This window comes from Vidua chalybeata, chromosome 12 (genome assembly GCF_026979565.1).
Source record: "Vidua chalybeata isolate OUT-0048 chromosome 12, bVidCha1 merged haplotype, whole genome shotgun sequence".
NCBI classification, from domain to species: Eukaryota; Metazoa; Chordata; class Aves; order Passeriformes; family Viduidae; genus Vidua; species Vidua chalybeata.
This window is the reverse complement of record NC_071541.1, coordinates 18,464,202-18,489,814: the sequence shown is the minus strand read 5'-3', so window position 1 is coordinate 18,489,814 and position 25,613 is coordinate 18,464,202. Positions and strand designations below refer to the sequence as shown.

The following is a 25,613-nucleotide window of genomic DNA, read 5'->3' as shown; positions in this document are numbered from 1 at the left end:
AGGGCCTTCAGGTACATTTTGGGCAGACAAAGCCCCCAGGGCCTACACCCAAAATGGACCACGGGTCATGGGGTTTTATATTTTTATATAAAAAAAGTTTGGTCCATTTGCACATTGGGGTTAATGTTCCAATTCCAGCTCCAGGCAATGAAGTCATTTCCCCCAGGTTTGCTCCCCCAAGTCCCTTTTGTTCCCATCCCTGGGGCCTGAGGCAGTGAGGTGTCCTTGAGTGCCAGGCCTGGAGAGGAATTGTTGTGTCTGCCCCAAATGGGAAAGCTGCAGCTGCCCCTGAGTGTGGAGTTTGGAGTTACACACCAAAGAACTGCAGGAGTGCAAAGAGATGGAAAACACACAAGCTAAATATATAAAAGCAAAACATCCTAATATAAAATAAATAATCCTAATAGAAAAAAAATCAATACAAATAAAAATGTCAAAGCTAAAATCCTAAGGCACCACAGGGCGTTCTACGCTTAAACCACCAAAACCTGGCGGGCGCCAATCCCTGACAATCCCGTGGCTGGCAGAGATTCCTGGCTGGACTGGGGAAGGAGGAATGCTGCTGATGGGCAGAGCCAGGCCCCAGGCCAGCAGTACCTGAGTGATGTTGGACAGCCCTATCACGTAGGACACGATGCACACCACGGCGATGAAGAGCTCGCGGCGGTTGCGCAGCAGCTTGGGGAACTCGTCCACCAGGGCAGTGATGAACCCTTCCACGGTGCAGAACTGCAGGGAAAGGGACAGAAAACACAGTCCAGAGCCCAGCTGGACACAAAACACAGCCCAGAGCCCAGCGTGGAGTTTTGGGGGGCACTTTGTGATTGGACCCTTCCCTGGCCTAAGGCTGCAGCCATCCAGAGAGAAGTGAAAATTCGCTTGACGGCAGCGGAAGCTCTGCTCCTGAATATCCTTGTTTCTGTCGAAAGAGATCTGTGCAAAAAGATTTCCAGCTCGAGGAACACTCAAAATTCTAAGCTATGAACTGTTGTTTTTGCTCTGTGAACAGGAACTGCTCTTTTATTGTAATAAAAATGATAAACCTACGGTTGACGGCTTTGATCCCTCAATTCTACAAAATAAACTTATGTTTTATGTGATTTACTCCCATACAAGAAAGCCAGCACACAGAGAAAGTCTAACCAGATTGGTGCTTCATGCAGAAGGTTAAAGATTCACATATGATTCTCATATGTAATAAATCAAATATTCTTTGCATCCCCAGAAAACATTTTTGTTGAGGCTGTGTCCTCCAAATGGAAATCACGGCCATACTCCAGAATCCTTCTGTGTGTATATATTCAGAAAAATATTTTCATTATGGTGGCTGACATATGAAAGCCAGAAGGTAAGTAAAGTTTTGTTAATTTTCAGCGCAGCAAGTAGAATTCAACCAGTGGTTACAGCTCCTGTAAATTACAGTGGATGAAATGTTTCAGTGACAGAAAATGCAGAGAGCATGACAGCCTGTAGATACACATTCCTTTTAATAATATTAGACCACCTTCCTCAGCTGTTAGTTGCCTAGAGACAAGTGCTTTCAAAAATATTTTTGACCCAATTTTTTACAGCAGTTTCCCCCCAGATTGAGCAGTGGGTTTTAATGTCAAGCCTGAAGCTCACTGAAAAACAAAGAAATAGAAAGTGTAAATTTTCAACTTTTGTTCATTTCCCGGGATAAAATGCCTTCTTGGTCTTTGTGTGTTCACAGGCTGAAGTCAGCTTGGATTCACAGAAAACAATGGATTTTCTCTCCTGAAAGACTGATACAGTGCTAAGGCAGTAAATCCCAAATTCCTTTACATGCTGGGAGGGCTGCGCTAGGGACTGGGAGGTGCTGCTTTGCCAACTGCAGCTGACTGCAAATAAATTAACACATCTGCCTAGGATGGGGCTCATAGAAATGATCCAAGAGTTCAGCAGCCAGGGGGGACTTCCCTGATCCAGTCCTCCAAGTATTCCTTGTAAAATAAGGCAGGGTGCTCTCCTGAGTGCTGCCACTGGGGTTGGTCTCTGTATTAAAATTAGCACCGATTAACAAAAGCTTTTGTTGGACATAGATATTTCTAAAGAGTTTTCTCTCATGCTGTGTGCTTTTTTATTTGTGTCAAAACCAATGTTTCTAATGATTCCATGTCTTAATTATTTGAAAGTTTAATCTAGACAGAGAATATCTTGGATTTGCAAACCCCAGGACTGAGCCTCCTCCTTCATTTCCAGTTGTCAGATACCATCCAGAGCTTAGGTATGGGCCTGAACCATTAAATTTGTGATCTTTCCCTTGGGAAGTGATTTCAGAACATAGCAAAACCCAGAATATCCTCACTAATGATCCCATTGCCCACTGAATTAACTCCAGATCTTAAAATGAAACGTGTGCTGTGTCTTTTCGCTCCACTGGTGAGTTCTGGAGCCACCCTTCAGAAATACCTGTGGCATCCAAATCTTGTAAAACATATCCCAGTGTCTCCTACACAGCTGAACATTGCACAGGTATTTTTAACATTGGGATTTTACAGGGAATATTTCAAAGCTAAGCTCCTTTTTGCCTGCAGAATAAACTTTCTGCCCATTTTTCATGTGCTTCCAACAGTTCATGACAGAGCAAAAGTGTTCAAGCATCAGTTTTTTACTCAGGGTTTCCTCAGTGCCTCCTATTCTTTATTTGATTATTCCAGGGACTATCCTTCCCCACTCCAGCTGGCAGTGGAGAGCCCTGTTGTGTTGTTGTGTCTGACCAAAATGGGAAAGCAGCAGCTGACACTGTGTGTGGAGTTTAGAGTTATACCCTGAAGAACTGCAGGATTACAAATAGATGAAAAATACAGAAGCTAAATATATAAAAGCAAAAAATCTTAATATCAAAATAAATAATCCTAATATAAATAATCCTAAATTATAAAATAAATAATCCTAATAGAAATAAATAAAATATAAATAAAAATATCAAACCTGGTTCCACCCAGTGGCAGAAAATCTGTATTTTAATTTGTTTTCACCCCAGTTTTACCTGACTGTCAATGCCCAGCATGAGCAGCATGGAGAAGAAGAGTATTGCCCACAAAGGGGAGATGGGCAACTGTGTCACTGCCTCTGGGTAAGCCAGAAATGCCAGTCCAGGGCCTGGGGAGAAACAGGAGACAGAACATCAGTGGGGAGGGCTGGGGCTGGGATCCTCTGCTCCTGCTGGGCTCTTTCTGGGAGGCTCTGGACACAGCACCTGAGCAGGGATTTCAGCAGGTTCATGCTCCCTGACCACCAGGGCACTGCAAGCACCTGGTTTTGAAAATGAACCAGCCAAAACCAAAAAAAAAAAAAAACAAAAACAAAAAAAAAAAAACAACAAAAAAAAAACCCGACAAAAAACCACCCCCAAATCCCCCAAAGCCAACCAACCAGAACACTGAATGAGTTCAGCAGCTGCTCTGAGAGCCCCCTGGCACAGCCAAGGCAGGAATGCTATCCTTGGCCAGGGTCACATCTCCAGGCACTGCTCAGCTCTCTCTCCCCTCGAGCAGTTTTTGACAGGTGCAATCTCCTGCTTTGCACCACTCAGAAGAGGAACAGACACAGCTCAGAAATGGAGAAGACACTTCCCAGCATTTCCAGTATTCCCATTTGCTGTTCCATTTCACTCACTCTCTCTAACACGTTAATAAACTCTGCATTTGTGGACAACCAAACTTTTAAATTTTTCTTCTTGCTAACTGCAGATGGGGGGCAGAGTGTTGGAAGGGGAATATAAATTCCTATTTGAGAGGAGTTTTTTGTTCTCATGGCACCACTGGATGTCAGGGTCAGAGGCAAAACCAGCAAATTTAATAAACACAGAAATAAAGCTCATGTGCTTCGCCCAAGGAGTGCCTCTGATTTTCCAGTTTCCATTAAAAGTCTGTCAGTGACAAGTGTTTGGTCACAGCCCCCAAACCAGTGGAGCAAGGGCGGCATCAACACCTGGATTGCCGAAGTCTAATGAGGACTTTGAAGCAATTAATTGCTAACAAGAGCAGATATGACTGGAAAGCAGTTCAGAAAGCATTCCAAATAGCAGTGCTAAAAGCAAAATAAACTTCAGCTAAATATGTTAATTTTGCTCTGTTTTGCATTCCACAGAAATGCAGCTATGCCTTTTAATGTTTGTTTTATAAGGCTGTATAAAAGATGGCAGAACAACCTCTCATGGTGGTAAAATCTGGCACCAGCCTCTGAGCTTACTAGGAGAAATAGAAGCCTTAATTAAAGGGTCAAATTTTCAAATATCCTTTGCAATTAGTGGTCACGGGCATCTTTCAGAGGTCTGTTATCAAATGTACCTAATATGATGTAAAAATATTGTGGTGTTTGCAGGTGTAGCCTTTATATAACTCCTTCTGTATCAAAGACATAAATCCAAAAAGCTTATTTCACACACCACCGCCTTTCCAGAGCAGCTTTTAATAACAGTGCCTGCCATCATCATTTTGCACCTAATCTCTTTGTATGTGTAATTTATTGAAGATGATTTTCAGGGCTTAAATTCTCTCCTTTTCTAACCAAGGAGATATTTCAGTGGGTTGTGTTTGCTAATACAGTCATCCAGATTTTGTCCACCAGTGAGTTCCAGCCAAGCTTTGAGTTATGAGATCCCTCCCTGTGGCCAGAGCTGCTAAGTGAGTATCTGGTGCACCAGCTGGGTCAGGGCAGCCATCTGCTCTGCTGCTGTAAGCTTTTTCAGCTGGAAGACAGACAAGAAACTGCAAGGAAGAACAGGATCCTCCCATGGACAGCTCCACAGCTCCCTGCCCTAAATAAAATGTCTTTCATGATACAGAGTCACATGAAATTGGTGTAGGTCTGAACAGGGGAGAAATGGATCTGCCTTGAAGGGTTTGACCTCAAGAAATGGGAAAAGGAATTAAAAGCCAACTGAACTGGGAAATATTAGCCTAAAAACCACCCCATAATGACCAGCATTCCTCCTGCTCTGCCTGGAGTGGGTTGGGACAACACTTTTCCTTCTGCCTTTCCTTCTGGGAGACTGAGGGGACAGGGAGCTGAGGAGCTGTGAGGAGGGATTTTGAGCAGTTGCAGGAACAACCTACAAGCAAAAAAAAAAAACTGATGCACAGCTTAGAGGAAAAGATTTTGGGTACCTGATGCTGCGACATCTGCAATTGGCCTCTTTGTGACATTGGCCATGAATCCCACAATGGAGAAGATGACAAAGCCAGCAAACATGCTTGTGCATGAGTTTATGCAGCACACTATGATGGAGTCCCTGAAAAAAAGGGAAGGGGCTTTAAGCAGCAGGAAAAGCAAATGTTCATCCTTTTTTTTTTTTTTTTTTTTTTTTTTTTTTTTTTTTTTTTTTTGTCCTGTGGAAAGGAAAGATTTAAATGATTTAGGATTTCACAACTTCCAGTCTGGGGTCTGTTCCATGCTGGAGAAGTCTCTCCCATTGGTGTAAAGGCAGTTACACATCTCACCCCCAGCCAGAGAGAAGAGTTAATATTATTCAAAACTAAACTTTATTTCAATTATCTGTACACAGAGACAGAACTCAGCTCCAGCTGAGACAGGCAAGTGCCACTGCAATATGTGCAGTCATCTGCTTACCTGTAAACATTATTGTGGAAAGGGTTGTAACTTCCAAGGGCAATCAGTGAACCAAGACCCAAACCATAGGAGAAGAAAATCTGTGTGGCAGCATCCAGCCAAACCTGATTGCAGGAAACAATTTTTTAAAAAATCTGTTTCTGCACTTGAGGAGCAGGTCATATGTCTGAAAGGGGAACAGTGAGGAGTGAAACTTTGGTTTACCAGCACGGAATATTTACCTCAGAGTCTGAAAGCTTACTGAAGTTGGGAGTTATATAGAATAAAATGCCTTCCTTTGCTCCAGGCAGTGTTACACCACGGAAGAACAAGATAAGCAGCATAACATAGGGATAAGTAGCAGAGAAATATACCACCTGATGTGAAGAAACAAGACAGTGTAAGTGTGCAAGGAAGAATGATCAAAAATATTTGCTCCCTGAAAATACTCTAGCAGCAGCTGAGGATGGCTCTTAAAATGGAGGCATTTTTCAATGAAAAGGCTTGGGAAGTGCTTACAGCAAAATTCCCTAAACTCCAGCTCTAAAGGCAGGTGGCTGTTGCCTATTTTTCTGAAAGGAGAGAACAGCATGGACTAGGATATTTTTAAACTTTTTTTTTTTTTTTATTAAACACAAGGAAGTCCCAAAAGCACAAGGATCATGGCACCAGGATCCTGCTCATAAAACATCCGGCAGTTCATTCTTCCCACTCTCTCCTCCTCTATATTACAGGCTCCTACTTTCTTGCCTTTTCAGAGGTCCTATAAGAAACCCTTTCTGAAGTCAGACTCAGCCCTCTTTTTGCCCTCTTTTTGCCCTCTTTTTGCCTACTTCTTGCCCTCTTTGTACTTTGGAGAGAGGAGAAAGAAAATGGTTTGCCCTGAGCTCAGCTCAGCCCTGTCCAACACACAGTTCAAGGTGGGTCACAGGTATAACCTCTTGTCAAAATCCAGCAATCCCCTCCCTCAGCGTGAAGAAATCCCAGTCCTCTGCACCTGACCTGAGGTCTTCTAACCCAACACCAAACCCCACTGCTGTGGCTTTTCATTTCCCTAGGATTTCTTCTGACAGGGAGAGGCATGAGCCAACATCAGATGTTGCTGCCCTTTCATTCAGAAAGGTCTCTCAATAATATAATTTCCTTTAATTCATTAGTAAATCCTAATTTCCACTCACAGCCAGGCAGACCCCAAGAAGCACAGGGTGAAATCCTGTGAAAGGACCTCAAATGTTTCTCACTCACATGAGGGAAGGTGGAAGCAGCTCTTCCCAACACTTCCTTACCTATCCAGGTCCAGCAAGAGCTGTGCAATAAATGCACAATTCTTGCTGGAACCAAACCACTCCAGCCTCACTCTATTGCTATCCAAACCCGCTGGAATATTTACCTCAGAAAGAAGCAGGAATATTTTTAGGTGATTTTATACCTGGCCAAACCAAGAGGCTTAAGGGAAGCATCTAAGGCTGTGGTCTGACCTAGCTACAGAGGAGCCAGCTCTTCCTAAAACATGGAGCTGTTATCAGTCCAAGAAAACACAAATTAAATCCTTCACAGAGCTCTGATAGCCAAACTGCCCCCAGCGCCTCTTACCTCAAGAATTTTCAGAATATTTGAGCAAAATGAGCATTTTTAATTGAAATGTATTTACAGTACTTTTGGATCTTACCTTTCCAGTCCAGCCTACCCCCTTCCAGATACAAAAATACACCAGAATCCAGGCAATTGCCAGGGTGATTGCCAGTGGCCATCGGATTTGCCCGGGCTTTTCCAAGCCGTCGGTCATTTGGTGCATGTTGCGTCTGGAACGAGCCAAGACAACATTTGGCAAAGAATTCAGAAGGTGAAATAGGAAGGATAACAAGGTGATCCTTGGACATGCACGGGAAGGAGAGAGGAAAATGCTGAGCTTACTCCCAGAACTCCACCACGGCACTTGTCATGTTGGTGGTGTTTGCTAAGGTGTAGTTGGAGAAGCAGCGGTCGGTGTTCCAGGGGTTCTCACAGTGCTTCCAGGGAAGGGTCTGGAGAAGGGAGAGCACCAAAAGCCTGAAGTCAAACCCTTCTTAAGCAAGAATTACCTCAAGTATCTCTTTCTTTGCTAGAACTGACAGCTGAGTGGAGAACTAAAGCACCTGGAGCTCTGCAGACATTGATCTCCCCAGGGTGAAAGTTATTTCAATTCCTATCAGTTGCGGGAGGCAGGTGTGGAAATCTTCCCCATTTTCTTTAACATAGCAGCCCAAATGCTCTGGATTCAATACACTCACCATGAGAGTATATTGAAACAGCAGAAAGGACCTCCTGGAGGTCCTGGTACCTCTTGTTGCACAAGAGATAATAAAATTGGGATGGTCATTGATCAGAGAGTTTCATTTTCCCCTCAGGTCAGGGGATAATTGGAGAAAGGTAAATTTTCTATTTGTTACGTGCACGTTCTGTGTGTGTCCATGCCATCTTTCAGAAGTTCTGAGGAGCAGAACCTGTTTCTCATGGTACCCATTAGAATGAGCCTCATTTGCATGTAATTTATGGATCCTTCTGATGGCAATTGTTGGACAATCCTCTCACAGAACTGCTGTATCAGTGCTTTGTACACAAGGAGAAGAGGCTTCTGGGGAATATTGTCAATATTCATTTAACATGGGCCACAAGAAACACCTCCAGACTCTGCCTGACCTTTCACATTAATAACAAATCTGAGGACAACAAAGCAGAAATGGTTGTGTCACTCCCAGACAGTAATTAATGCAAATTTGGTCAAGGCAAAATTCTTTAAAGCCAAGAACAAGCAAGCATGAGCAAAATTTATAGAAGAGACAATTGAACAACGATGCATTAATTATATACAACTTATGTAAGAATGCTTCCTCAGATGGCCAAACCCCACAAATCAGACAAGACTTACTCAGCTGATGAATCACCCTTGGGGGGGAAAAAAAGGCAGCTAAAAATAAAGTAAACAGGAAAGAAAACAAAGCAAAAATAACAACAATGAATGGAAGTTCAGAGCTAATCAAATCACAGACCTTCCATTCCATGGAGGTTTCTTTAATAAACCCCTCCATCATTAAGCCACATTGCAATGATACTATTTCCCAAAGAACTCATGTTTATGTGGCTGCTACTGAAGAAACAAAATAATTAGTTGTACACTAGATTTTTTCTTGGGGGAGTGACTGACCTCTAAGCTCAGTTTTCTGCTCTAAATTTCTTATGGAGAAAAAAAAATTAAAAGGGATTTTTTACAAAATGGTTTTTTTTTTTCAGTAAGAATGGATTATCCTACAGATTTCTGTGTGTGCTGTGTTAACCTCACACATCTACACTGAGGCAGATTAGTGATGTATCCATATTTTACTTGGCTTTACATCCAAGAAACAATTCCCCATCCCCTCTGACACACACTTACAGTGGTAAAGGAATTATACAGGTAGTATATGGCCCACGAAATAATCACAATGTAGTAAATATTCAGCCAAAAGGACAGGACTGCAGCGGCCAGTCCCACACCTGTAAGGAAAACAAAGAGAAATAAACCAGTTGAAGAGCTGCAGTTCAGGGCAAACACATCACATGGGGCAGGCACCACTTGGGAAATGCTGTAGGAGTGAGAATTTCAGAAGTGCCTTTACACAAAGGTCGTTATTTGGGTGATGGCTCAGCCATCCATGAACTCACTGCCAGCATTCAGCTCTCTCTGTGGTGCAGTCCCACCTGCTGCTGCTGCTGCGAGCTTCCTGGCATGTTTTACTCCCAGGAAAAGGAGCTAAATCAGCTCATTCTCTGGAACAGCAGCCCCACAGGAGCTCGTGGCAGATGCACACACAGTGAGAATGTGTTCCAAGGCACTCGGGACACGATCAGAGTGCCTGGTGCTCAGCGCAGGGCTGCTGGCACATCAGACTAAAGACATGGCAGGGTTCCACCATGAGGGTGTCTTCTGCTCCACATGGACACTCCAGGGGTGTTCTGAACTATTCAGGACAGCTGTTCCATGACCCTGAGCAGGAGGAAGTGCTCACAATAATCAGGAACATGCAAAGCAAGGTTGATCCAACCCCTACCAACAGCAGCAAGGCAAGCAAAACCACTTCTCTGTGAGACACAATTCCATCTCCCTGCGTTTTCCCAATGCTAAATCTCCCAGAGCAAAATCCAATCTCAACAAACTTGCAGCTCACCCTGTGCTAATTGTCAGTCCTAATGTGTGAGGTAATTATAACACCACACGCAGCTCTGCTGGGCCAGAACTCAGCCCAAGAACTCAGAAGTGTCAAAGGATTTGGGATTAGAAGGGTGAAAATCATAGTTTGAGAGGTTTGTGGGTCTGTGCAGAATTGAGATTAAAACCCTGAGGTTCTGGCAATGAAACCTCAAACTCATAGTGTGGAGTGAGTTTTTCTTAAGGAATTCGGTATGAAATTGCCAAAAGTGTCTGGCTTTTGAATTTCAGTTAAAAAAACAGGTGCTGCCAATCTCTGTTAGCTCAGCAAAATTTACCAAAGTTTACCAAATTGCTGAGAACACGTCCTAACCTGCTCAGACAACTACTGCTATTTATAACAGTCTTTATGCATTTCTACAGAAAACCCCAAGAGTTTTTGAAGTTCAAAAATAAGTTTGTTGCAATTCTAATGCCTAAATCTTGCTCTTCTTAATGGAGAATAAAAAATATAACCCAGCCTGTTTCAAAATCATCAGTTACACCTCAGAAAATCAGTGTCTTCTCTAGAAAAATCATGGTTTAAATATAAATGAAAGACACTAAGAAACACCCTTGCCCTGGCACATTGTGAAACTTCTGCAATTTGGAAATAAATGAGAAAGGATCGGAATCCGTACCGCACCTTTGAACATTGGAGCAAGCTTCCACACTCCAAGGCCTCCTATAGATGTATACTGACCAAGGGAGCACTCCAAAAGGAACAGTGGCACTCCAGCAAAAATTAAAGTAAGGAAATAGGGAATCAGGAATGCACCTAAAAAGAAATTTTTAAAAAGCCTGTTACAGTGGGGAAAAACACAAGCGAATTTCCAGTTTCCATCCCTGTTATGTATGAAAAGAAACCCACAGGGTTTTTATACTTAGATGTAACTTTTCAAAAATGTTAGTGGAAATCACACATGCACTTCTGAACCAGCACCTCCAAATAAAGGAAAAAACAGAACTCCCCATCGTTTAAATGTTTTCTGTTGAAGTAAAAAGCTGAAATCCAGAAGCCTGTGGGCTTTGCTGCCTTCACCTCTCACAGAGAGCACAAAGGCTTTAACCAGCCCTGGCTGCTTTCCAGCCTTTTATGGGGAGAGCAGAGTCAGCTACAAACCCCATGAAATCCTCTCAAAACTCAGCCCAAAAGAGAGAGATCTGCAGGGTTGGGTGGAGGGCAACGTGCTTTAGTTCTGCTCTGATACTTTATGGTCTTTTAAGTGTCACTGGCAGCTAGGAGTTAGAATAAACTTCAGGGCAGAGCTCAAAGCAGAGCTCCACACTCCAAAATGGCTCTGAACCTCCTGGAAAAGTGGAAAGCAATAAAACACCCCCCCCAAACAAGCCAAGACAACAACAACAAAACCCCAAAAACCCAAAATAAAAACCAAGCAAACAAACAAAACCCCAAAGAACCCAACAAAAAAAACCCCAGCCCCCCCAAAAACAACAGCAAACAACCAAAAAACTAAAAAGCCAAAAACAAAACCAAAACAACAAAAAAAACCCCAAAACCTTAAAACAAAGCAAAAAAACCAAACCAAAGCAACAACAAAAACCCAGAAATCCGAAACAAAACCTCCCAAAAAACCTCCAAACCTCCACAGCAAACAAACAAACAAACAACAAAAAAAAAGAAAATAACAACAAAACCCCAAAAATCCAAAACAGAACAAAACCCAAAAGACCCCATAGCAAACAATCAAACATAAAACCAAAGCCCCAAACTAAAACAACAACAAACCCAAGACCCAAACCAAAAAACTCAAAAAAAACCACCAAATCCACCACAGCAAGCAAACAAACAAACAAAAAGCCAAAAAAACCAACCCCAACTCCCCCAATAAACCAAACCAAACCAACCAGCCAACCAAAAAACAAAAAACAAAAATCAACCAAAAAACCCTTGAAAAAAAATCCTGCCACCCCCCAAAAAATGAACAAAAAATTCCCCACCAAAACCAACTATTTGTATGAAAAATCTATCCAAACCCGGTTTTGATTTGTTGGCAATTTGATGGTGACTCCTAACACCCAAACACGGCCAACGTACCTCCACCATTCTTGCCGCACAGGTACGGAAATCTCCACACATTCCCTAAGCCAATGGCATAACCTACACAGGACATAAGAAAGTCAAATTTCCCTTTCCAAGTGTCTCGGTCTGGCAGGTCCGTCTTCTTCTTCTGCACTTTTACTACCAAGGTTTTGGGCTTGTCGTTGGTGATGGAGGCGTCGACCTCGGTGGAGATCTGTCCGTCCGCCACTTTGGTGCCGTTGGTGGCCATGTCTCTGGGCTTGGCTGGCGAGGCTCTGGCGGCGGCCGGGCGGGAGATTTCAGCACCAGTCCACGTGGACAGCAGCTTTGCGGCTCGTGGCGATCCACGCGGGAGCGACGGCGTGCGCAGGGCCGGCCCGCGGAGCCGGGACGCGGAGCCTCAGCGCGCTCCGGAGCCACCTGCGCGACACGGGGACACTCAGCCAGCCAGCCACGGCCTGGTGGGAGCGCTGGGCTCTGCACTAGGGGCTGGTTCTGGACTCAGCAGGGAGCAGGGGAGAAGCCCTACAAAACAAGCCCTAAGATCCGCTGATTGTAACTTTTCCCTATGGATCGCCTATGAGTGTACAAAAAAAAAGAATTAAAAAAAATAAACAAACCAAGGAGCAGCAGTCACCACCTTTAACAGTGGGTTAATGCTGAGTTTAGAATCTTCATGACTAATCCAAAACAATCTCCAAGACCCATTTATTATATTCTTTCCTGTAGATCTCCCATGAGTCTACAGAAAAGAATTAAAAAAAAAACAACAAACCAAGGAATAACAATTGACACCTTTAATAGTGGGTTAATACTGAATTTAGAATCTTCACGGCTAATCCAAAACAATCTCCAAGACCCATTTATTATATTCTCTCCTATAGATCTCCCATGAGTCTACAGAAAAGAATTTAAAAAAATTCAAGAAATAGCAGTTGCCACCTTTAATAGTGGGTTAACAGTAAATTTTAGAAGTTCACTGTTAATCCAAAACAATCTCCAAGACGCATGAATTGTATTTTGTCCCTATGGATCTTCTCTGGGTCTACAGAAAAAAGAATTTAAAAACCCAAGCCCCAAGGAATAGCAGTTGCCACCTTTAATAGTGGATTAATACTGAATTTAGAATGTTCACAATTAATCCAAAATGATCTCTGAGACCCATTTATTATATTTTGTCCCTATAGATCACTTACAAGTCTATAGAAAAAAGAATTAAAAAACCCTCTAAGAAATAGCAGTTGCCACCTTTAACAGGTTAATACTTAATTTAGAACGTTCACAACTAATCCAAAACAATCACTGAGACCCACTGATTATATTTCATCCCTACAGATCTTTTACAAGTCTACAGAAAGAATTAAAAAAAAAAATAATAAAGATCAAGGCATAGCAGTTGCCACCATTAATAGTGCATTTAGAGAGTTCACTATTAATACAAAACAATCTCCAAGATCCACTTATTATACTTTGTCCCTATAAATCTCTTATGAGTTTACAGAAAGAATTAAAAAATAAATCAAGAAACAGCAGTTGCCACCCTTAATAGTGGATAAATAGTGTGTTTAAAACATTCACTATTAATCCAAAACAACCTCCAAGACCTACTGATTATAATTTTTCCTATAGATCTCCTATGAGTCTACAGAAAGAATTTAAAAAGTAATCAAGGAATAGCAGCTGAGTGTTCACTATTAACCAAAACAATCTCCAAGACCCATTTATTATATTTTTTCTATAGATCTCCTATGAGTCTACAGCGAAAATAATTTTAAAAAATCTAGAAATAGCAGTTGCCAGATTTTATAGTGAATTAATACTGAATTTAGAATATTTACTATTAATCCAAAACAATTTCCAAGACCCACTTCTTATATTTGTCCCTATGAATTTCTTGTGGGTCTACAGAAAGAATTATAAAAATATTAAGAAGTCTCACTTGCCACCTTTAATGGTAAATTAAACAGTAAATTTTAAAAGTTCACTATTAATCCAAGACAACCTCCGAGGCGCACTGATTACATTTTGTCCCTATCGATCACTTACAGGTCTACAGAAAGAATGTAATAACAATTTCAGCTAATGGCAGTTACCATCTTTAACACTGGATTAATACTGAATTTAGAATGCTCACTATTAACCAAAACAATCTCCAAGACCCATTTATTATAATTTTTCCTATAGATCTCTTACGAGTCTGTAGAAATAATTTAAAAATTATTTCAACTAATAGCAGTTGCCATTTTTAATAATGGGTTACTAGTGAATTTATAAAGTTCAGTATTAATCCAAAGCAATCTCCAAGACCACTTATTTTCATTTTCCCCTATAGATCTCTCATGAGTCTACACAAAAAAAGAGTTCAAGAAATACCAAGCAAGTAATAGAAGTTACCACCTTTAATAGTGGATTAATTCTAAATTTAGAGTATTGGTTATTAACCAAAACAATCTCTCTGATTATATTTTGTCCCTACAGATCTCTTAAGAATCTACAGAAAGAATTAAAAAAGAAAAGTAAATCAAGAAACAGCAGTTGCCACCATTAATAGTGGATTCATAGTGAATTTAGAAAGTTCTGAAATGCTCCCAAAGGAATTAAGCAATAAACCAGATCAAGCAACAGGACTTGATCCTGGGTAAGGATGTCAAGTTTTACATGTGGTTATAATTAGCTGTTAAAGTAAGACAAATGTTTCACAAAGCTGAATTTACCAGCACAGTAAGATGACAGCCTGCAACGGTCACTCCTCATTTCTGTTTCCAACCATTTGTGGACCTTTTAAAACACCACTGCTGTTGCTAGGTACACTTTCAAAATCTAAATAAAACAGTAATCAAGGAAGCAAATATGGATTATGAAAAATGACCTGGGGTATTTTAATCAACTTTGAAGTGCTTGTGGCTCCTGCAAACTTCCACAGCTCCGCTTCAGCTGGAAAAAACACACTGAAATGATGCTTTTTGTGTCTTCTGTGACCCATCCACAATCAATTTATTGTCTGTTTTCTCTTGGTAACTCCTTATTGTCAGCCCAGTGCTCACACCAGGGGCTGCAGCACAGGAACCACTGGCCAGGGTGAAGGAGCTGCACCTTGTGCTGCCAACACTGGGCACGAGGTCAGGCAGAGATCAACAATAATTGTATTTACAGATTTTTGGAAGGGAGGATTGAGGTTATTAGCCATTCACTTCTAACTGAAGGTTATGGTAAAAGAAGCATTAAAAATATGTAAAGGCTGTGTTTTTCTTTGAATTGTCATATCTGATCACTGCATTATTATAAAACAGTGTGCTTTATAATTAAAAGGAAGTTTTTGGTTGGAAGCTGTAGAAAATCAGCTGTAGGTGTGGTTGGGGTGAGGAGAGAACAAAGATGGTGCTTGTAACCTTCCTTCCTTCCTGTCCCACTTCAGGGTGGGACTCAGAGAGGGAAAATCCATCTCTGCCTGCATCCTCACAAGTCCTGTGTGCAGACATCTCCCTTTTTAAAACTCAGTTTTCCACCTCCCACGCCCGTCCAGCCCCTGTACCAAACCCCACCACTCCCAGCTGTGCTCAGCATTCCAGGAAATGCCTTTCAGAGGAAATAGGGATCATCGTGGTGGCCAAAGGGGGCTCCTCTTGGAGAGCATCCCGAGACTGGGGTCCAGCTGCAGGGCCATGCGTGGGTGGCTGCAGCCAGCTGCAGGGTGCAGCCCCAGATGTGCAGTTTGGCAGCTCCATCTGCTGCTCAACAGCCAGAACTGAACGTGGCTCCTCTCGGCCAACACAGCCTGGATGAAAAAACCCACCAGGGTGCCCTGGGACTTTACAAACAGTCCTGCACTAGATTGGATTTGTTGTCGCTGTAATTTGTGTTTGGGTTGGGCTTTGTCATCAGCAGAGTTTCCAAGTATTGGAAGAGGCTGAATGTGTTGAGGATGGGTGGAAAAAAAAAAAAAACCCAAATCAACATAAAATCCTCCTCCAATAACCCAACACTGCGTGGAGAGATCTACATGTGCATCTCTTGTTTGGTTCATCAGGAGGGAGAAATTCCTGCTCCCAGGGATCTGGCCTGAGTCAGAACGGAGCGACCAAGCCAGGAGGAACGGGGACTGAGAGGGACAGATTGAGAGGGACAGGGACTGAGGGACAGGGATTGAGTGGGACAGGGATTGAGTGGGGCAGGGATTACAGGGACAGAGATTGGGTGGAACAAGGATTGAGAGGGACAGGGATTGAGAGGAACAGAGATTGTAGGAGGAGGGACTGACAGGAGCAGGGATTACAGACACAGGGGTTGAGAGGAACAGGGATTGAGTGGGACAGGGATTGCAGGAACAGGGACTGACAGGGACAGGGATTGAGAGGAACAGGAATGCAGGAACAGGGATGCAGGAACAGGGATTGAGAGGTACAGGGATTGAGAGGAACAGGGATTGAGAGGAACAGGGATTGCAGGAACAGGGATGCAGGAATAGGGATTGAGAGGGACAGGGATTGAGAGGAACAGGATTTGGAGGATCAGGGATTGCAGGAACAAGGATTGAGAGGAGCAGGATTTGGAGGAACAGGGATTGAGAGGGACAGGGATTGCAGGAACAGAGTGAGAGGAACAGGGATTGCAGGAACAGGGATGCAGGAATAGGGATTGAGAGGAGCAGGATTTGGAGGAACAGGGATTGCAGGAACAGGGATTGCAGGAACAGGGATTGAGAAGAGCAGGGATTGAGCCCCTCAGATCTCCAAACAGGCCCTGCAGGTGAGTGCTGGGCATGGAGCCTGTCCTGCTGCTCCAGCCCTCCCAGGCTCTGCAGAGCTCTGCTGGGCATTAAAGCCTCTGCTCAATGCACAGGGAAACTCAGCCCAGTGCAAGACTCCTTGACAAAGACAAACCAGAGGGTTAGTTAGGAAATCTTCAGGAATAAAGGAAGAAGCCTCCTGCAGGAAGGAGCCCAGATCTGTTTCAGCACCTCTGTAGTGCTGGGACTTCCCAAGACAGCCCAGCACATTTGTGTCAAGGGTGAGGGGTGCCTGGCAGGCAGCCTGGGGGTTTTTATATTAAGAGATATTGAAAACAGTGATTCAAACAAATCACCTGGGGATGTGCTGCACTTTATGACACAATACAACCACTGCACACATCACAAGCATCCCAAACCTTGCCAGCAGCAAACCCAGAGCCTCAGCAGAGGCTCCTTTTGAGAGGATGCGGGTGGGGATTGACCAGTTTGCTTCTGTGCTGCCCTACCACTGCTGGTGCCATCATTCCAGCTGTTACTGGCACTGGCATCGTGCATGGGCATTTGTGCATTCATGGCCACACAGCACATCAGCATCAGCCAATGAACAAATACTTTAATTCCACAGTTTGAAAGCAGCAAAAGTAACTTTCCCCAAGCCTAAGAAATAACGATAATAAATTACAACAGCAGAAGTGGAGTCTAACCTCCAATCCACACTCTCCATACACTGCAGTGCTTTATGACTTACAAGAACCTAGAAGAACTGGCAGTGCAGCAGCAAAGATCCTGGGTACACGCTCTCTAATCACATTAGGCACTATCCCACAGCACTGGGATTTAAATTTCAAATTGCTCTGACATGGAATGGGACAGAAAGACACTTATGTAAGCTCTGTGGGCTGGCCTGGCCAGGAGGAAATGCAAATTGCAGCTGTCAGGCAGCAGAGCAGGTACAGCACTTGCTGGCTTTGTGGGGAGGAGATGGAGAAATCCATTAAACAACTCTCCCTTTGCTCCCCTATCCCTTCAGGCCAACCCTGAGTGTGCTAGGAAGGGCACAGCAGCTTCCCAGCACATTCCTCAGGGCACAAAAGAGCTTCCTTGACTTCAGTTACTAGGGCTGCTGGGCCAAGGGCTGCAAGCCCTCTGCATCAGGGGCTGCATCCCAGCTGGTTGTCCCGCAGCACCACCACGCTGGGGAGGAATGGCCCGGCAGAGCCAAGCTCACATAGCAGCCAAGGGCACGGGCTCTACCAGGGAAACTGCAACAAAGGCAGGCCTGCTGCACAAAGGCATTTTTCTGTCTCCTGGACCGCACAAAAGTGGATTGGAGGAGTTGAGCTCATGAAAGTGAACAGCAATATTGCTGTCATCTTGCACAGGTTTTCTTGCTTGTGGCAGCAAAAGGTAGGGAAGTGTCTATTTGTGCACGACCAGCTGTGCAAACATCTCTGCTCAGGATCGGGCCAGGAAGTGGGGCAGTAGAGGGAAATGCATCAGATGCACTCTCCAGACTGTGGTGTCTAAAGTAGGATGTGGGAACTAATTTTTAACATGTCTATATAAATGTTAGCGTTGAGAAAAGCAGAATTGTCCATTTTGGATGCCTGAAACTTCTCAAGAGCAGGGAGTGCCCACTTCTGGAAATCCCAGCTCACTGGTTTCAAAGTCACCTGTAAAACATCACCTCACCAAACCCCAAAGAGTACAAGTTTGTGAAATAACCAGAGCTGCAGAGTTAAACCTGGGATAACCTGCTCTCTTCTGGCACAGCTTTTTAATCCAGCTGTGCTCAGAGAAAAGGCATCAGAACCTCAAAGTCAGATCCCTGTGCACATCTGGGCCCCAGGCCCTGCAGAAAGGAACCTGCAGGGCAGGTCAGGGCCAGGCTCCAGGGGGGGCTCAGTGCCACAGGCAAAAATGCTGCTGATTGGTGGCCAAATATTCATCAGGAGAAGGCACCACCATGGTTTGAGCAGCAGAGAAAGATCTTCTCAATTAATTCTCTACTGATTAAACCCCCAACAGTTCCAAGGTTTCTTTGCCCTTCTCCACACAGGACACACTAAAAGCAGGAAAGGCTCCAATCTGAGGCAGATGTCTCAGGCCAGAAAGGAGGTATTGGAACAACTTGGACAAGTTTTGCCATTCCAGTGTCAATGAAAACCTGTTCTACTGCCTGCTGCTTCTGCAAGCTTAGCTTCCAGATTAATTCACTGCTTCTTTTATTTTATGTGACTGTGAAAGTCCATGCACAGTCCAAGCAGGATGGCAGAACCAAGCTCTAGCCAGCAAACATTTTTATTTAAAACAAATTCTGCATGGATGTGGAGAATACACTCCCATCCGAGTCCAGTTCCTTGGGGCAATCTGATGCTCCAAAGAACAGCACAAGAAGGAAAAAGAGGGGAAAAGCCTGGTTTAAAGCCTGGCAGAAGGGAGCCCATGTTCAGGGTTCAGACATTGCCACCTTCTCTGATCTTTGTGGCTGAGCTCCCACTGAGGAGGGGCTCAGTCACATCCCATCCTCCCCAGGCTGCTGGGCTCTACTTCCTGCACAGCCTGGCCCCCAAATCCTGCAAAAAGCATCTGCAGCAGGCAGCCAGAGGAACCAAAATGAGCCCAGGACAGGGAGGAAGGGGCCAGTTCGGAGGTCAGGGTGGAAGGTGAGGGGGAAGCAATGCAGGGGCCCTTGGCAGCAGCTCCAGCTGTGGGGCTGATCCAGCTGTGGGGCTGATCCAGCTGTGGGGCTGACCCAGCTGTGGGGCTGATCCAGCTGTGGGGCTGGTCCAGCTGTGGGGCTGACCCAGCTGTGGGGCTGACCCAGCTGTGGGGCTGATCCAGCCAGCACTGAGGGACAATTCTTGAGGCAATTCCTGCTGTGGAGAACCTCAGGCCAGAGGAGTCAGGCAGGAGGGAAGGTGAGACTTTGAGCACCAACTTTTCCAAGAAAGGAGCCACTGGAGTGGAGAAGCAGAGCTGGGGTCAAACAACAGGTGAGAGAAAACTGAAAATTAGCAACAGAAGAGGCCAGTGGATTTCCCTCTGTCCCTCCTTTCCCCACACAGTGCTTGGCACAATGAGAGGAAAATACAGGAACGTGTTGGGAGGTGACAGCACTGGCATGGAATGATTCAGGTTGGAAAAGCCCTGTGAGATCCTCACGTCCATCCCTGACCAACCCAGCACTGCCAAGCCCACCGTACACCTCTGTCCCCAAGGGACACATCTACACATCTGTTAAACCCCTTCAGGGATGGTGACTCAGACACTTTCCTGGGCAGCCTCTTCCAGTGCATGGCAACTTTTTTGGTTAAGAAATTTTTCCCAAATCTCCAATCTAAATCTGCCCTGGAGCAACTTGAGACCATTCCTTCTCCTCCTGTCCCTGTTCCCTGGAGCACAGCCCGACCCCCCCGGCTGTCCCCTCCTGGCAGGAGCTGTGCAGAGCCACAAGGTCCCCCCTGAGCCTCCTTCTCTCCAGGCTGAGCCCCTTCCCAGCTCCCTCAGCCCCTCCTGGGGCTGCAGCCCCTTCCCAGCTCTGTTCCCTACCCTGGACCCCCTCCAGCCCCTCCAGGTCCTTCTTGTGAGGGGCCAGCGCTGCCCCAGGACTTGGGCTGGTGCCTCAGCAGTGCCAGCACAGGGGACAATCCCTGCCCTGCTCCTGCTGCCACCCCAGGGCTGGCACAGCCCACCACTGGCCTCTTGCCCACCTGGGCACCCCTGGGCACCCCTGGGCACCCCTGGGCACAGCTGGGCACAGCTGGGCACACCTGGGCACCTCTGGGCTCATGTCCAGCCGCTGTCCCCAGCACCCCCAGGTCCCTCCCTGCCAGACAATTTCCCTTCAGGCTCTAAGACACATCATGAAAGCTCCTCTGCTTGCTCCCATTCTGGCCACCCCTAAGGAAACAAATTTCCTCTCTAGCCACACAGCAGAGCCTGCATGTGAGGGAAAGAAAGAAAATAGTTTCCTAAAAATAGCCTCTCTTGCCTCTCCTTAAAGGGTACCAGCCTTCCTATAGCACTCATCTGCCTCTCATGGGGTGCACGAATTGCCACAGGAATCCAAAGAAATCACAAGGATGTCATATTTAACTGTGGCTTGGAAACAGGCCCACCTCCCCCAGGAAGGAAAAGCAGCTGCTTTGTTTGCCAGTCTTCAGGTGCAAGGATAACTCAGCATTCCAGAAATAAAGATGAAACCCAAAAGCCACAAAACGTCACCAGAGCTGTCCGAATTTCTGTGGCATACAGAGATTCCTGAGGAGGCATCTGTGCCATTGAGAGCCCAAAGAACAGGTATTTACTCCCCAAGTCCAGTTCAGTGATGAGATTTATCATTTTCTGTAGCCCTCGTGGTACAAAATTCCCTCTTAATGTAAAGATACAAAGGTCTAACCTGCAGAGAGAGCTTGTCTCTCACACAGTGTTGCCATCAAGGACATATCTTGGTTAGATCATTAAATAAATATTGATCACTTAATCCTCAAAAACCCCAAGGTTTCGTATTTCTAAAGAATTTACTAACAAATGTGTAGTTGTGCAATTATTAGGGATTCTGTAGTCAGTCTGGAAAAAAAAACCCACAATGAAATTAAAGAAAAAAACACACTAAAATTAAAGAAAAGAGAAACAAAAAAAGAAATGCAAGATGCAAAATCATGGAAAGTGCTGGCCACATAGCCCATAGCAAGGTTATTTCTGAAAGACAATGGATTCTGTTCTTTTTGTTAACATCTGGGTCAGGATACAGAAAAACACACTTAAAGCACAAGTGCAAAATTATCCTGACAATCTTGGGAGTCTGCATGAGGCCCATTGCAAAATCTGCAATATTTTCTTGTAAACGTGGTGAGATATGTAAGATTTGTTGTAAGATTTTTGTTTAAAATAGATGATAGATGCCGGAAGGAAAAGGTTTTCCACTCATCATGGAATTATATCCAAACTAACTGATAATCAGTCCCTTACAAAGATTTTCCAGTGATCAACAGCAACTGCTAATCAATCCCAGCAGCTCTAACAAGGCTGGGGGTGGTCATAAACTATTTTGAGTGTATTTCTCCTGAGCCCACATTAGCACCATCTGCTCCTACTACTTTATATTTACACATCACAACATTTTGGGCCCAACTTTAGATAGATTTCTAGCAATTCACAACAGAACCAAATGGCTCTGGGGTACCTGCTTGCTTTGGTGATTCCCACCTTCTGGAATGGAGTTTCCTTTGCTGTTTGCACTGTTGTCTTTGCCACAATTTCTATTTTTAGCTTCTAGACTGATTAAACATAATAAATAAAAAATAAATAGAAATAAATGTAACAAAAGTTAGTAAGTATAATAAAATATAATAATCACCACCTACTGCAACCACACATTCACTTGTAGCTCCCACACAGTAAACAGGATGTGCTTTAGAAAAGCAAGGACAGCATTCCCATATTTATTTGGACTCCTGGTTGTACTCCCATCCATCTGAGGTTTAATGGAGCAGGGCAATAATACAAGTTACTGCTGCATTAAAATGGGCTTGCTCGCTGTTTTTTATGTTGATTGGGTGTCATTCTTTAGCCCTAGTTGGTGTTAATTGTTGTTGTGTAGACCCCAAGGCCTTCCCTGAGAGCCCACACTGGTTTGCAGGTAGAAAATGCAACACAGAGAAGCTGAAAAAAGGACAAAACTGGTGCCTAGAAAATGCAACATCTGGGGATCCGGGAGAGGCTCAAAAAAGGCCACAGCTGGTGCCAGTCAGCATTGGGGTTGATGCTCCAACAGGTTCCATTATCCCTCTGCTGACACCCAGGAAATAACCCAACATTGCTGGTCCATCCTGGCCACAGAAACAAAGCCAGATTTGGTGGGAAAAATGGATTGACTGCCCTGTGCTGAACTGCAGAAATTAAACGTTCTCACTCACAAATACCACCAAGATCTGTTTCCCTTCTCCCGTGCCCTTGTCTGGGAGCAGATGAGGGCGATAAGGAGCTCACCCATCCCTTTTTCCTGCTGTTTTCACCTTTTTTTTTTTGGCGTTTTTTGGAGTTTGTGCCTGGGGGAGCTGCTGCGGGCAGCAGTTGGGCAGTTCTGACTTCCTGCCTTAGGGGCATTGACAAAGCCCGTCCTTGGAGACACACCAGTGCAGGAAGCCAGCCCAGAAAAAGGGAGCAGCAAGTGCTCAGAAAGGCAAAGTCATTTGCCCAAGCAGGAGGCTGGAGCAGAATTTAGAGCAGAGTTTCTTTGCGTGCCAGTGCAATCCCTTAACCTTCAATAATAATGCTGCTACACTCTCCTAACGGCCTCTTTTCATCTCTAGCTTGTACAAATGACTAAGTATGAAAGACTTTTTGCCTCGTGGAAGCACATAAAGGCAAATAAAAGCACAAAAAAGCTCCAGCAAGGATCAGGGTCTCTGGAAAAAAAAAAAAACCAAACAAACAAAACAAAACTCAGTGTAAGTAATTGGGGGTGGTGTTTGTTATTTAATTTTTACTGATCTCTAAGCTCTGTGCCATTTCTCTTCCCAAAGAAGAGAATGCCCTGGCGTGCCAGAGCCAAATTTGCTGGCAGGCAGTGATCCATGAGGGAAAAGAGCTGGGGAAGGTGGTCCTGCTGGCCTGCATCTGCTCTGCCAGTGCCTAAATCTGCCAGAGCCAGGCCTGGGCACTCAGCACGAGGGTTCACCGGTGGTTTTGGAAGCCTGTGAGAACCAACACGCTGCCTGAATTATTTGGAGGTGCCACGTTCTCGAAGTAAAACATTTCCTTTGGTGAAAACACGATGTGAAAACATGGTATCAAGCACTCTGCCTGCCTTCTGTAGGTGCTGCTCGGTCCCCCGGGATTTTGGTTTGTTTGAGGGCTGGAGGCAGCTCCCATCTGTTACTGTGCCATTTTTTAAAGTGTCATTGTTTTGGGTGAGAGTAGGTGGAACCACATGTCAGAATGCAGCAGAAGGAACATCATTGCAGCCTGGATTTCTCATATTTAAAGGAAACACTGACTTTTGATCCACAGCCTGGGAATGGCTCCTGCTTTGTGTCAGTCCCCATGTCACACACAAGAGCCCAGTGTTGATGGGGAGCAGCAGCCGAGGCAACACTGAATGCTTTCACCAAGATTCCAAGGCCAAATCCACAGCATCTGACCCAAACACCCAGATTTTCACCAAATGCTTGGTGCTCCTCAGCCTCTAATTTCCCATATCGTTCCCAGTGCCCAGTCAGGCCAAATTTAGACCAGACACTGTCTTAAAATGGATCTCTAATCTGAAAAGGCTGTTGGCTCTTCATGCTAGAAAAGGGGCATCTTCACCATTGTGGGGGTGAGGTGGAGAGAGAGAAATAAAGTTTTAACTATGTTTACAATTGTCTTTATTAGATTTAATAATATTACCCAAGTTTAAATTTCATGCTTAAGAATGAAGCCACAAGGAGAAGAAAAATAATTTCTGTAAAGTGATGCTGAAGAAAAATTAGAGCTTTGAAGATCACTTCTAACTCAAGTAGAGCTTCAAAATCATGAGTAAAACCAACAGAATTTGGGCCACAAAAATACAATGTTTTTGTTCTGGATGTCTCCCTTGTGTTTCTCCTGCAACCTCCAGTGATTGCTTCAGATTTTGGGGATATTTGAGTTTCTCTTAAACCTGGAAACGCTGCCTGAAAGTGCCAGGGCTGAGTTATTGTTCAGGGGATGACATCTTGGCACATCTGAGATCAGATTTTGTCTGTGTGACTGGGCAAGTCACTTCGGGTGACATCCAGAGGGGGAAGCTGTCTGCAGCTCCCAGACCCACCCACCAGGCAGGATCCACGGGGCTCCAACATCAGAGTGAGGGCTAGAAATACATTTTGACAAACAGAGCTAATTTATTCCCCTTTTTTAGAGGCCGGCTGTGCCACCTTCATGCAAGTCAAGCTTCTTTCACTTTCTATCATTTTGTTGGAATTTATCTTTTTGCCCCCACAACTCCCACAAAACTCTTTCTCCAATTTTAGCCCAGCTCAAGGCCTGCACTTCCCCAAGCCTGGTGGAGAGGAGGCAGCTCTGGCAGATGCTGTTTCCTGGTTTACAAAGCCTCTCGACTGGCAACATCAGCTGCCAACACTGCTAATCCAAAGGATTCTAATTTTGGGGCTTCCTCTGCGTTTCAGCTCGTGCCTCCTTTGAAATAGCCCAGTTTTCTGAATAAGAAAAGGTTTTACATTTGTGATTCTTACATGCAGTTATCATACGGAGCAAAGCAAACAAGAAAAGGCTGCAGGCACATGCACATGTTAATGCAGTTAAGAGTCTTGGCAGGAGAAATTGGAAAATCAGACCATTTTGGAAGGGGTGCAGTAGAGAGAAGAAAAGCCCTGAATCTGAGGTTACCCTTTTCAGATATAGCTCCAAGCTAAAGCCACATTTTCTATCTGTTCTGTTTTCTTTGATCCTCAAACTTCAATCCAAACCTTCAGGTTTAAATGGGATTTCAGTCTGAACTAAAAGCAGTTTAAATGGAAACAAGAAATTCTTTTCCCCCTCACCCCTCCTCCCAAATCAGGAGTCTGAAGCTGCAATATCGAAGTGCTTTGCAAACCTATAAAACTTTCTGCCTTGAAGTGATAAGGACAAACAATGAGGGCACTCACTCGGAGGGTAGGAGATAAATAGAATAATTTAGTTTTTTTCAGTTGAGAAAAAGGTAATGTAAAAATGATAAAAGTAAAAAGCTGAATAGAAACTGGAGCATTTTGCAGGGGGTCAGTGCATGAAAAGCAGCCCTTGCTGGCTTTGGCTGATGGCTCAATTGCACGACAATGCCAGCAGGGCAAGGCTTCACGCCTGTCCAGGAGGATTTCCAGCCTCCCTCAAGACAAGCACTGGGGTCAGGGTCTGTTCTAAAGCGTTGGCATGGCTCTGAACGGAACCCAAATGCGTTTGGGGGATTTTGGAGCCCTGAGTCCCAGCCCTAATTCCCGTAACGACAACTCAGCAGCACCTCAGATCAACTTCCTGGAACTAATTGGCCTTGAAGAGATGCAAACCTGCTCCTGAATTCTCACATGGCAGGAAGT

The 25,613-nt window shown here is 44.5% G+C and overlaps 1 protein-coding gene across 1 annotated transcript in view; it reads right to left on the bottom strand.

Moving 5' to 3' along the window:
* SLC6A1 (solute carrier family 6 member 1) overlaps positions 1 to 25,613 on the bottom strand; it is a 61,054-nt gene that overhangs the window by 8,424 nt on the left and 27,017 nt on the right. Inside the window, exons 2-11 of the mRNA XM_053953866.1 lie at positions 11,838 to 12,242; positions 10,425 to 10,556; positions 8,987 to 9,087; positions 7,489 to 7,598; positions 7,244 to 7,376; positions 5,817 to 5,951; positions 5,596 to 5,699; positions 5,133 to 5,257; positions 3,011 to 3,123; positions 598 to 729 (exon numbers count right to left, since the gene is read on the bottom strand). Coding sequence (XP_053809841.1) covers positions 598 to 729; positions 3,011 to 3,123; positions 5,133 to 5,257; positions 5,596 to 5,699; positions 5,817 to 5,951; positions 7,244 to 7,376; positions 7,489 to 7,598; positions 8,987 to 9,087; positions 10,425 to 10,556; positions 11,838 to 12,072 — 1,320 coding nt within the window. The 5' untranslated portion in view covers positions 12,073 to 12,242. The remainder of the gene's footprint in view (positions 1 to 597; positions 730 to 3,010; positions 3,124 to 5,132; positions 5,258 to 5,595; positions 5,700 to 5,816; positions 5,952 to 7,243; positions 7,377 to 7,488; positions 7,599 to 8,986; positions 9,088 to 10,424; positions 10,557 to 11,837; positions 12,243 to 25,613) is intronic.